This window comes from Mesoplodon bidens (assembly GCF_964165515.1).
Source record: "Mesoplodon bidens genome assembly, chromosome: 1".
NCBI lineage: Eukaryota > Metazoa > Chordata > Mammalia > Artiodactyla > Ziphiidae > Mesoplodon > Mesoplodon bidens.
This window is the reverse complement of record NC_138176.1, coordinates 15659343-15673121: the sequence shown is the minus strand read 5'-3', so window position 1 is coordinate 15673121 and position 13779 is coordinate 15659343. Positions and strand designations below refer to the sequence as shown.

The window sequence follows — 13779 nt, the reverse complement described above, 5'->3', positions numbered from 1 at the left end:
CAGGGCCTTAAATTATATTTTAGATGCTCATTACATGAACACTGTTACTGCTGTGTCACAAGCGTTCAAATAAAAATGTTAAATAATAAACTGCCATCAAGCATTGGCTTTTGTTCCTTCGTCATCTGAAAGGGAATTTTATGAATGATGCATCACAGTGCTACATACATTTACATTCAAAAACCAGTTGTTAATGTTTTAAGTTACTTCCAGTGAATCTTTAAAAATCTGTGTGAATAATGAAGCCATTCATTGTGTTCAAGGATTTTGCCTTTCTTCAATGATATGATTTTCTTCTCATTTGAAAGAGTATTTAATTACATTGCTCATCCACTTTTAATATTTAATAATAATTTTATTAGCTGTGTAGAATGAGAAGGGCAAGATTTTCAATATCTAGTGCTGGTCATTAATTTTTTCTTATCATGGTTTAATGAATATTATAATTACAAGGAGAGGCAGAAATATAAATTAGCTGGGTACTTGGTTGGGACTTGCTGGTTTATTGGTTTTAGTTTGAGCAAAGCCCAGAAGAGACACAAATAGAAAGAAACAAATATCCGGAAGTGTTTTAGAAGCCCTGGCACACATGTTTTGCAACCTACTAATCATTCCTCATTTAAATAATGAACATTTAAATAATGAACAGAGGCTTTGAATAAGGTTGAAAACACTGACAATAACAATTCCTGCAATTGACAGGGAATCTTGATGACTTACAAGGCTTAGTCTGGGCAGGTATATGTTCCTTTAATCTCTATTAATGCATTTTGACAACTTTTGATTATCTTTTCTTAAACATTTTTAGTGTTACTTGCTTTCAGCTAAGACAAAAGCATGAGTTACTCTGAGTGGGAAAACTTGGCATAGCCATCATCATAATAGCACTTTTTACTTAAGTAGCAGCTCTCATCTGAAGTTTTCCAAGTGCTTTTGAGTACATTTCATTAGGCTTGTGGGATGGAGGTCAGGGGAAATGTTCTTTGGAGGCACCATACATTTAAAGCCTCTATGGAAATATAACCCAGGCCATGGGGAGAAAATAATTTTCATTTTTAATGATCTAGATATGAGTATGTGTATTAGATGATTTCTCAATTTTGAATGCCATTTTGTTCAAAATGGAACTAGATGTTGTTGAATTTAACATGTTTTAAAACAAGTGATTTTTAACCCCCTCCAGCAACTGCTTCGAGAACGACAGCAGATGGCCAGCCGTCCCTTTGCTTCTGTTGATGTAGCCCTGGAAGTGGGAGCCGAACAAACAGACTTTCTGCGAGGGTCATTAGAGGTAGGAACAGTGGTGCTGAAAGGGGACCGCTGTGATTTGCATATGTATATTACTTCTCTAAGCTGCATCTGCTTGTGAAGCCAAACAGAGTCTGATTATCTAGACTTGACAAGATTCAGCTGCATATGTTATGCCATTTTCAAGGCACATAGTTTTAATAGTATGACATGAGCTGTAACAGAAGCCACTGGAGAATCTATTAGTCTAGGCAAGAGTGACAGACCGCTCACCTGGCAGCCCTTCCCTGATAAATAGGAGCTGAAGGAATTTAAGATATAGGTATGATGGAAGAGACACAGTGCCTGTATTTAGTCCTTGGAGTGCTCAGTGCCCCTCAGTTAACAATTCACATCATTCTTTATTAACAAAGTTGGCTATAAAAGGTGGGTGGAGATGAGTTGCATTTTAATTACATAGTTTCACTTTTTGAACATTGAGAATTGTAGAATATAATGAATATTTTTTATGATGGCTGTATTAGTATATGCTTTTATTGCAAATGCAGAAATAGAGTATGGTGAAAGAGAAATGATTATGTGCAAGTAAATGTGATATTAGAATCCTGAAGTAATGCATGAAATTTCTGAAAATAATAACCCCCAAAGAGGAAAAATCCACACATTGTGATTAATGTCTAATCAAAGCATTTTGAGGCATAGTAATTTTATTGTGTGCTGACCTTTTTAATTTATATTTCATATGTGGTAAGATGTTTAAGCAGGAAGATTAAAAAATACAGTTGAAATATTTTATTCGCTTTTTAAAAAGTACCCTTTTGTGATTAACTTCATGTTGCTATTTTTAGACTTTGCTTTTCTTTGAGGAAAGCAAGGAGTATAAAAATAGATTCCTCCAAATATCGAAATACAAATATAATTGATTTTGTCCATAGAATTTTTGGTCATTCTGAAAAAAATAAAGTCAGACCTCATGGATGCTATACAAAGGACCAGATTTTAGAGGGCATTTCTCTATGAAATTTTTTTTATTAATAGCTTTTGTGTACTTGATTTTTTACTACTCTAGATCACAGGTTGCCATGGAAGCTTAGAACATTAAAAAATTTATAGGTATATCTTCAATTACTTAGGGAGAAGTGCTCTAATTTCTAATTTTACAGTAAGTGCTTTGATTTCATTTTGACCCTTAGTTTCAAATAACTTTAGTATGGAACCTTTAACAAATAGAAAACCTGAACTGTTTGAATCTAACTTCCTTTTTCTCCTCACTTGTTTAAAACATTCTCAAATGCTGCTAAAACTCAAGTGAAAAGAGACAAACGAATGTAAACGATACATATGCAGGCCGAGGTAGAAAAGGAATAATCAAAGAACTAGAAAACTCATAAACTTAAGAAACAAATGTAATAACTATGTATCATCATAGCTGGTCAGTCGCTGCTTAATAGTGTTCAAGAAAGTATTCTCAGGTGTTTTTATAACCTTAAATTTATTTTGTAGAGTTTAAAAAGTTCTACCTCTACTTTCTTTTCCCCCATATTTGCCTGGTAGTCCTTCTTTTATTCCTTTATTCCCAACTTCTCTGTACCCTTTTGTTTTACACCTATCCCTTGTAGAAAAGACTGTTAGCTTTTTATTTTCCTGGTCACTCGGTCACTCTGTGTTTCTGTCTTTTGATTGGTAAATTTAATCTGTTTACGTTGACAATAATTACTGGTCTACCAAGGCTCATTTTCGCTACTCTGATGTGTGTGTGTGTGTGTGTGTGTGTGTGTGTTGGTCATCGTTGTTGTTACTGGCCTTGCTTCTTTTTGGTTCTTTTCCACAGCTTCTTTTGGATAAATTGATTTTCTTCTACTAAACTGAGTATTAAATACTCTATTCCTATGTTTCTGGTAGGTATCCCTTACTTACCAAGATAGAAATGACTGTTTTTCCCTATCGGTGTCTAAAGCTTATTAATACACACTCCTTCCCTGCCCGTCTCAAACACGGTTATTACTTTAGCATGCTTTCAGTTCTCTCTGTTTCTCCCACCCTGTGTTAATACTGCCTGGAATTTTTGACCCAGATATTATAGGTGCACTTTTTCTGCATCACAGCATACTTAAATAACAATGAACCACCTTTACTCCCCTTTACTCTTTGTGTCTAGTTGCTTGCTCATGCATTTCTTTCACTTGTCACTAAAGTAAATCCTCCAAATATTTTCTTCAAAGAGAAACTTTATGTATTTCAGACCTTAAATACCTATATACCAATATATTGATCTTGCCCTCACATGTAAATAATAGTTTAATTAGATATAAATTTTTGTTTCAAAGTTGTCTTCAAAACTTTAAAGATATTACTTCATTGTCTCAAGTCTGGTGTCAGTTTGATTCTTTGTCCTTTATCAATGAGCTCCATTTTCTTTTTGGAATCTTTCAGAATTTTCTCTTGTTTTTCAGTGTTCTTAAATTTCTCTCTGATATATAAATATGATCCTATTTGGCACTCTATGTACCCTTTAAATCTGCAGACCTGTAACTTTGTACAGTTCTGGCTAATCTTTTTTACTATTTCTTTAAATATTTATTACTCTATTTTCTCTCCTGGAATTCCTATTAGATACTCTTGATCCTTCTTTTACCATCTATATTTCATAGCTTTTCTCTTATTATTTCCGCTTTTTTAATCTCTTACTGATGCCTCTGGGAACACTCCTCAACCTGGTATTCCAGTATACAATTTTTTTCTTAGATTGTATCTTTTCTGCTGTTTAACCCATTCATTTACTTCATTTCAACAATTACATATTTTGTTGTTAATACTTGCAAGTGATTTTTCTTCATAACTGCTTGTTTATGGTTCATATTTCTAATACCCTCCCTTACTTTTCTGAAATGAAACCATTTATTATATTTAATTTAAATATTGTTTCATATTTACCATCCTTTAGTATAGACTGTTTCATTTTTCTATTTCTTTCATGGTGCTTACAGTCTTTTTTTCACTCTTATGTTATTCTATTAACACGTATTTTGTCATTAAGATCTACTTAAAAATAGGCATAATATCCTTGACTCTAGATTGTGCTCTTATAGGTAATTTAGAGGTTGGAGGTGAGGAAGCTGCTCATAATGAATAATCTGGGCTCAAGCACTACCGTTCATTTGCCACGGGTGTCCCTTTCACTGCAGAGAACTTTCTATCTAGTACTTCTTTCCCAAGCATTATTATCGGATGGTAGCCTCCCTCTGGTATAATTGCCAGGTCAGCAGCTGAAGTGGGGAGAAGTGAATGCTTAGTAGTTGTCCAGCCTCCTGCTAGTGTGGCTGTAGGATCCCTCACCCTAACAGAGCTCTAGAGCTCCTCCGTCATTAGTTTGCAGCCTTGGGCTGGCACTGGCTTGGTTCTGATGCTTTTCTGCCCCACAGCAGGCAGGGTAGGCATCAGTCCACCCAGGACAACGTGGACTCCAGTCCTCTTCTAATACAGGTCACCATTTCCTCCCTACGAGAGTCCTAATCACTTTCAGTCTTTCCTAGTGTTTCTTCAAGACTTTGTATTAACCTCTGAGTGTGTCCTGAGAGTCATCAACCTTCTGATTTCTTATATGTTATCTCTCTGTTTGAACTCAGGGGAGGGACAAGTGCCCCATTCTGGCTTGTCATTTTTTGGCTGCAGGACCGTATGTGCAAGTGCTTTGTATTCCATAAAGCTTTATGTTAATGTTTGTATTATTATTTTCTCTTTTATTATTATTCAGTTATATGAATAACTGGTGTGCCTCTATTTCTTTTGTATCACTTGTTTTCTAAAACTTAAATTCAAAACCTCAAAGAAGAAAAATACCTACCTGCATACTCCCATTTAGAAAGCCCTTTTTATCTGGGGATCAGGTTCTACTTATCAATGTATAGTATTGTTAGTTTTTTGGAAACAGCTTTATTAAAATGTAATTCATATACCATACAATTCACCCATTTAAATTGTAAAATTTGATGGGTTTTAGTATATATACAGTTGTGTAACCATCACCAGAAATCAATTTTAGAACATTTTCAAAAATTGATTTCATCCCCAAAAGAAACCCCATTCCCTTTAGCAGTCACCACCCCCTCCCTTTTTTGCCAAGCCTCTCTCTTAGCCCTAATCTGCTTTTTGTCCTTATGAGTTTTCCTCTAGTATATTTTCATGCCATTTCATATAAATGGAATCATGCAATACATAGTCTTTTGTGACTAGCTTCTTTTACTTAGCCTTATAGTTTCAAGTTTCATCCATGTTGTGGCATGTATTGTACTTCATTCTTTTTATTGCCAAATAATATTCGATTTTATCGATATAGCATATTTTGTTTTTGCACTCATCAGTTGATGGACATCTGGAGTGTTTCTACTTTTTGGATATTTTGAAAAATGCTACTATGAATATTTGTGTACCAGTTTTGTTTCCATTTCTTTTGGGTATGTAACGAATAATGGAATTTCTGGATAATATGGTAATTTTTCATTCCTTGTTGAAAAGACGTTCTTTCTCCATTGAATGATCTTGGGAATCTCACTGAAAATCAATTGATCATAAATGTGAGAATTTATTTCTGTAATCTCAATACTATTCCATTAATCTATAGGTCTATCATATGACACTACAGCACTATTTTGATCTCTATAGTTTCGTAGTAAGTTTTGGGATTAGAAAATGTAAGTCCTCCAACTTTCTTCTTTTTGAAGATTGTTTGGCTCTTCTGGGTCCTTTGAATTTTCACATGACTTTTTGGATAAGTTTGTCAGTTTCTGCAAAGAAGCCTGTTAGTACTTCGATAGGGATTGTGTTGAATCTGTAGATCAATTTAGGAGAACATATAGTATTTTAACATTCACTTTATTAAGGTGGTAGTTTTGTTAACTGAGTGCCTTTATCCTCCATCCTCAAAACCCTAAGTTCAGTACCAGGTTTCCTTCATCTTGATAAATAATTATGATTTCTGATATTTAACGTTCCCTATATTCACATGTCTAATCATCTCAAGTAAATTGACAACTTAGAACTTTTTTTTTGAATTCAGGTTGAAAATACTGTTGTTCAGTAGATTGTTTTTAGATCTTAAATTGTTTACTTCTTCCTGTAAAAGTTAAACATCAGAAGTAAATATCAGCAGCTAATGCTAATTTCTTTCTTTGACATACTTTAGAAAATAATAGAGGTAGAAGCATAAAGTTTAAAATTATATTTTGTTTTCTCCTTTTCTAACCATTTTGTAATAATTACTACTAAGTAGAAGTTATCTATCTGCTGTATATACACATACATATGTGTACATATACATTTATACGTGAGGTTTATTTTCCATTGTCACAGTACACTGGAAGCTGTTCCAAATTGCTCGTTTTTATGTACATAACTTAGTATGATGTGGTTTATTGATCTGCTTACACAGCAAATTCTGAAGCCTACGCCTATTCTGAAATAACGTTAAGGACTTTATTTAAACCTAGAAAATTAAAGTAACTGTAAAGTTCCTCTGCTGGGTTTTTCTTAAAATTCAGTGATTAAATTCAACACAAAGCCATAAGTAAGCTGGCTATTACTATTCTGTAAATATTCACTGAGTATTCATAATGTGGTAATTTCAGGAGTGGATTCCTTTTAAATTAAATTGGACTCATGTGCCACTCTGAGTTCCAAATCTGTACAGTCAGAGGGAGAATATAAGATATAATATGAAATTAATTACCTTTCATACATCTGTAGGTAATGGTACTATACACCAGAATGTCCTATTCTATGAAGTAGATGTGTTCCTGAAAATTTTATATATAAGTTAATTATATTTTTTAATGAATGAGGAGTATCACTCTTCACAAGAACTTTGTATAAACCCTAGGTGTAAAACTCTTTATGAGTAAAAAAAAAAAATTATAGTATGAATAATCCCCCTATAAATTATGTTTAAAAATCTGAATCATTGTATTTTTCTAAATTATTCTGACAAAATACATTATTAAAATTTAATAAATGCACTTAGAATGTAAATTTATATATAAACACAATTTATTAGTTGGATTTAAACTTGTTTTTAAAAGAGGGTTATTTTTAGGACTTCACTGGAGGTCCAGTGGTTAAGACTCCATGCTTCCACTGCAGTGGGCACGGGACTCTATCCCTGGTTGAGGAACTAAGGTCCCACATACTGCACAGCACGGCAGAAAAAAAAAAGGGTTATTTTTGTGGTGACCTTGTGACCTATATAGTATATATTTATCAGTTTCTTCCACCAAGTAATAGCATGATAATGTATGGTAACTGTTTAAAAGATTTTTATGGAATGTTCCATATATGTCAGGCACTGTTCTAATAAACACTTGAGAAACATCAGGGAACGAAACAAAGAACCCTGTCCTCATGGAGTTTATATTCTAACAAGGAAAGTAAGTTATTTAATATGTTAAGAGGTGGTAAGTACAATGGAACAGGAAAAAATAAAGCAGGATAAGGGTTTGGGGAGTGCTTTGTGGAGGTGGGGAGAGTGTGCTCTATTGAATAGGGTGGTGGTCAGGGTGACCTCATTGAGAAGATGAGAGCTGAGCAAGGCTTGAAAGAGGTGAAGGAGCTAACCAGGCAGCAGATTCCTAGGGAAAAGTGTTCCAGGCTAAGGCAATGGCTAGAGCAGGGGCCCTAAGGTGGGCATGCCGGACAAGTTCATGGAACAGCAGGCATAGGGTGGGGGCAGGTGCAGGAGGAGGCAGATGATATAGGGCCTTGTAGACCTTTGTAAGGATCTTGACTTTCAATCCTAAGTGAAGGGGAGAGAACCAATTGCAGGCTTTTGAGAGAGGACTGACGTAATCTGTTTCTAGAAAGATCACTCTGCCTTTTGGGTTGAGAATAGTTTGAAAGGTGATATTGTATAGTTTCCTGAGAAGCAGACGGTAAGACAAGGAATTGGTTCATTTGAAGAATATGCTGGTAGGGAAATGGAGCCATGAGAAAGGGAATGGAAAGCAATCAGTACCACTATGGACAACTAGGGCTTAATCCCATTGGGGAGACTCTGGGAGTCAGGGTAAAATGCACGTCAGACTACAGACACCAGGACAGTTCCTCACCTCCCTCCAATCACTGGTTGAGGGCCACTTCCCAGAAGGCCAGAGGAAGCCCTCAGGCAAAGAAATGAGGGCTTTGGCATTGGAAGTTAGTGGAAAACTGACATGGTAACTGGGCGGCCGGGGCATGGGGGGAAGTGTAAATCAACCCAAAGTTTCTGCTACTAGGGCAAGAATAGAGGGAGAGAAACTTGTTCCGAGGCTACTGTAGGAATCCAGGCAAGGGATAATGGTGGTGAGAGGCTAGACCAGGGTCATAGCAGTAAAAGTGATGAGAAGTGGTCAGATTCTGGACTTCGCTTTTAAAGTCATTGTGAGTATAACGTTCTCATTTTGAAAGCCTTTGTGTTTGTAAAATCCAAATAGAAAATAAGACAGGATTTTCTCTCTTTAACTGGCACTGTAATAGCTCTAAAACTTCTGAGGCTGCTGTACTTACTCATTGAGAGGAATAGTCACATTCTCTCGTAGTAAACCCTCTCAAACAACAAAATATATGCTTCTCCTAGGTAACTGATAGCAACCATGAGAAAATGAGGTAAAAGAACCTAGAGCCCCTTAAGTGACTTAGATTGACTAGGCTTGTTAGATCTGGTGTCACATGAAAAGTATAGCATACAGTTTGATCACAAACAAGTTAATTTATAGCCCATTATGTTGAAATGATGATGATGTGAAGAAAGTACATTCCCCGGGCTTCCCTGGTGGTGCAGTAGTTGCGAGTCCACCTGCCGATGCCTGGGACACGGGTTCGTGCCCCGGTCTGGGAAGATCCCACATGCCGCGGAGCGGCTGGGCCCGTGAGCCATGGCCGTCGAGCCTGTGCGTCCGGAGCCTGTGCTCCGCAATGGGAGAGGCCACAGCAGTGAGAGGCCCGCATACCGCAAAAAAAAAAAAAAAAAAAGAATGTACATTCCCTGTTCATGGGTATTTGGGGGAAGAGTAGTGGTAGGAAGGAAGGAGGGAGGGAGTTGGCAGTTTTATAAACTTATATGAGTCCTCAACTGTCATTGACAGTTTTTGCTGGGATATTATTCTTTGTTTCTATTTTTATTTTTAATTTTTTTAGCCAATTATTCTTCTACCTCTAATATTGAAAAACTGGAAACCACTTTAATGGCCAAAACTAAAGGATTTGTTAGTTAATTTATTATATTTTACAAAATGGTATATACATTGTGATCTAATTTTTGATAAACATTGGAAAGGATCTGGTCTAATAGATTCTTAATAATAGTTGTATCTAGGTGGGTAGTATATATGAGTTATTCTTTTGCATATCTGTATTGTCCTTTCTGTAATGGCATGCATGGCTTTTTTTTAACAGGAAAAAATAAAACCAACAATAGAGTGAAAATATAAAATGTGAAGGTTTTTTCCCTTAAGTTTTAGGCCCTTATATTGACTGCATATTTGGGGGCTTGAAATCTTGCCAGGTATTTAACATGAATGTTTTCAATCATCATTTCTGTTTTAGGGAACAAAACCTCTTATGCCTATTGTACATATTCTGGACTGCCCTGTTAACCTTTTTACTCATCATAATTAATTTATCCACATTTCAATTTTTGAAAATGTAGATGACCATTGGGTTATATTCTACAAAATTAGTGCTTAGGTGTTCACCAAGCATGTGCTAGAGAGTGCTTTCCAAACAATAGAGATGAGGACTTATATGCCAAGGTAAGGAGCTTCAACTTGAGCTTCGTAGGTCATGGGAACAAGTGAAGTGCTCAAATTGAGTTTTAGATACTATTTTTCAAAATTTATTTACATGTACTGTCTCAATCTCATGTGAACCTAGGTCAATCTTATAAAACCCGAAGCAGATTTTGTTTGTCCTATTTACTATTGAAGAAACTGAGGCTCTGTGAGCTTAAGACCCGTGGTGAAGATCACAGTTTAGTCACCAGTAGAGCAAGAGCAGGGTTCGTATCTCAGATTGGCCCAAGAAATTTCTTTTTCACAGAATTCTTAAATATTCTGATTTTAGTTCAAATTGAGAATACATTTTAGGCCCCAACGTATCTCTGGAATATTTTTTCTTGTAAAGCTATTTATAAGCATAGAATTACTTAACATTTATGTAGATGCTCATATAGTCATGAGTAATTGAGACAGTTCAGCCTAGTACACTACATAAGAAAAAAGGTGACGGGCACATTGTTTAAATCAAGGCCAGGCACAGTGAGCATCTCTCATGTTAAGAGCATTGTTGGCTTTGCTCCCAGAGCAGTGTGAGCCCTGTTCTCTGCTGATGGGTAGAGCCAGTGGCCCCTCTGGCATTTCACTCCTGGCCTGGCATCTTCATGGACAGTAGTTTCAATGGTTGGACTGAGGATTTCCTGGGTTTCTTATTTTTCAGAGATTTATAGCTGTCTTGTGATACTTAATATTTTAATTATTTTATTAACATTTATTATCAATGTTCTGATTATAAAAATAATAAATCCTCATTGTAGAAAAAATGCAGAAATAATCAAAATTAAAGTATTCCATTCATAAATATCTATTGCCAGAACTTCTATTTCCTTCCCGCAATATTTTCTCTTGCATATATGTATTTTTACAGAATCGAAAGTATATTCTATATGTGGTTTTGCATTCTGTTTTTCTCACCAAGTAGTATAATAAGAACATTTTGCACTTCTAAGTTTGATTTTAAAATGCCATGTTGTTTTGTAGTATAACATAATTTATTTGGCTGTTTTATTTTCAATTAGTTTGATTCTAATTTCAAACTATTATAAATAAGGCTTTAATTAATGTTCATACATAACTCTCGATCCTAACCTATAAAAGGTAAACTGCTAGATCAAAAATTATGACCTTTCATGGATCTTGAGATATATTGCTTACTTACTTTCCAGAAATGTTCTTTTTCAAACTACCTTTAACAAAGAACGAGAATTCCTGTTTTCCTGCATCTTTGTCAAAAATGATTTTTAAAGCATTTAAAAAACAATTTTGATAATTTGAAATATGAAATGTTATATTCTCCTTCAGATTTCTTATTATTAGCAAAATCAAATATTTTCATATTGTCTTTAACCATCTGTATTTCTCCTAGTTCATTTTATTGGCTATTATTCCCATGTCCTCTTCTATTTAATAGCATTTACTGATAGTAATCTGATTACACAAGAAATTCTATATTAGTCACAGAAAATTTGGAAATGATTCATAGCTTATTCAGTATATTTCTTCATCCTTCTCTTGGAACATTTTTTGCTTCTTATTTATAAATCACATATATTAAATGTTTGTAATTTTCTGTGACAGATATTTCCCTTCTGGATATTGCTATTAAAATGTTATATTTTCTCTATTTTTTTCTACTAATCAAACTGGTTTAGTAATATTTTCAGACATTACTTTTGCTTTCTATTTATCCTGAATTTTTAATTATTTTTCCTTCTTTACTGGCCTTCTCTTGAATCAAAGATTTTTAAAAATCAATATTTCCTTTTCTCCTCAACTGATATGCATATTATACACTCTTTCTCCTCTTTTGGTGATTACTCTTAAAATTCTAGCAGGCATAGTTTCAGTCTGAAAATAATGAGCTCTTCCCAAACAATAAAAGGTCCTAAAAACAATATAAATCTTGTTTTCATTTTATATGTCACAGTTATCTTATTTGTAGTTCTATGAGTTTTGTCACCCTTGAATTAAACATTAGTATTGTTGCTGTTTTACACGATCAATATGTGTTTAAATTTTCCTGTATAGTCACTATTTTCTTAGCTCACTGTTCTTTGCATTCAGAGCTTCCTTCTGAAATGTTTCCATCTTCCTATTATTAATCTTTAGAAATTGCTTTGGCACATGTCTTCTGATAACAGACTCTTAGCTTGCGTCCCACTGCCTGCCTCTTCAGTTTCACTCCAGCCTTGGAGCATCCCCATTGCTTGCAATCTAAGAAATGTTTTGGAAATACACATTATCAAGCATCCAGTTTCTTTGCAGTAGGAGTGCCATACTCAAACATTTTGTTTATATGAAAATTGTTCTGGCTTTTGACTTCCACTGTTGCAGCTGAGAAATCTTCTGACAGTATAATTGTAATCCTTTTGTAGCAAATCTAGCTTTTCTTACCAATGACTTAAAATCTCTTTGTCTTTGGTGTTCTGCAGTTTTACCATGATTTTCCTAAGCATAAATTTATTTGTATTTATCCTTCTTGAAAGATTTTGTGTTTTCTAGGTCTGAGGATTCAAAGTCTTTGTTTACTACTAAAAATTCTCAGTTATTATCCATTTGAGTTTTACTCTCCTCCATTTTCTGTGTTCTCCTAAGATTCTGATTAGATGGATGTCAGATCTTCTCATTCTACCTTCAAAATCTCTTAATCTCTGTTTAGTGTTTTCCATCTCCTCTTTCTGTGTTTCTTCTGGCTTATTTCTTCAGAGCCTTGTTACAGTTCACTACTTCTTTGTTCAGTAGTATATAATCTGTCTACCGTAGCCACTAGATATCTTTCAACACATATTTTTTTCATTTTTAAAAGTTCTGTTTGGTTCTTTTCAAATCTGCTTAGCAGTTTCTGAAAGTCTCTTCTTGCTCGCTAGTTTTTATTCCCTCACATTTTATTCCAAACATATTTTTTAAAATTTTATATCCAGTCATTTTAATACCTGAAATCCTTGGGAATCTAAATCTACCAATTTCTTTCTGTGGGCTTTCATTCACTGTGGCTTATTTCCTGGTGTGTTTAGTGATCCTTATGAGCTCCCATTTGTTTTGATCTTAATCTGTGGTTTTCTAGAGGCCTAAATATAGAATGCTGTTCTCCAAAGAGGATTGCTTCTGCTAGAAACCAAGACCTGCCATTATTCTTTAACCATTTCTTCCAGGGTCCCTGGCAAAGTGCAGGGATCTCAAGTTCAGCTTTCTTGCCTTGTAAGTTACTTATATCAGCTTTTATCCTCAGGGCAGCTCTGCTTTCATGTTTGCTTGCTGCTCCCTGCTCCCCTTTCCAGTTTTAGCTGGTTGCCTTGGAACATTCCCTAACTGCAATGCTTTAAAAAGAATTTGGTTATTTTGTAGTGAGAGGACCCTACTTAAATTATAGTTTGTCTTCAATAGCAGCTCAGTTTTCCTGGGTGCAGGTTCTCTTCTTTTTGGATTGATGTTCTTCTCCTGGCATTTGCTTGTTATATTCATTATCACCACTTTGAGATTCCAGTACTGGCAACCTCTGAGGGGGTGGAAGGCAACAGGGGTGGGAGGGTTCCCTCTACTTGTAAATGGTTAGTGGTATAGGAACAGTCAAGCCACCAATTTCCTACTGATCTTTTTGTACTCCCTAAGGCTCAGGAACAAGGAGGACTCGGAATACCTATTATGTTTTTTCTTAGCTTCTTAGGGACCAGAGAGCCCAAGGATACTCTGTTAGGGATTATACTGACCTTCCTCTTGGTATTTACGGAGCTCT

The 13779-nt window shown here is 35.1% G+C and overlaps 1 protein-coding gene across 1 annotated transcript in view; it reads left to right on the top strand.

The window, feature by feature from the left end:
• Positions 1-13779, top strand: part of ATRNL1 (attractin like 1) — a 696121-nt gene that overhangs the window by 490165 nt on the left and 192177 nt on the right. The window contains exon 27 of the mRNA XM_081236563.1: positions 1184-1291. Within this exon, the coding sequence (XP_081092689.1) occupies positions 1184-1291 (108 nt within the window). The remainder of the gene's footprint in view (positions 1-1183; positions 1292-13779) is intronic.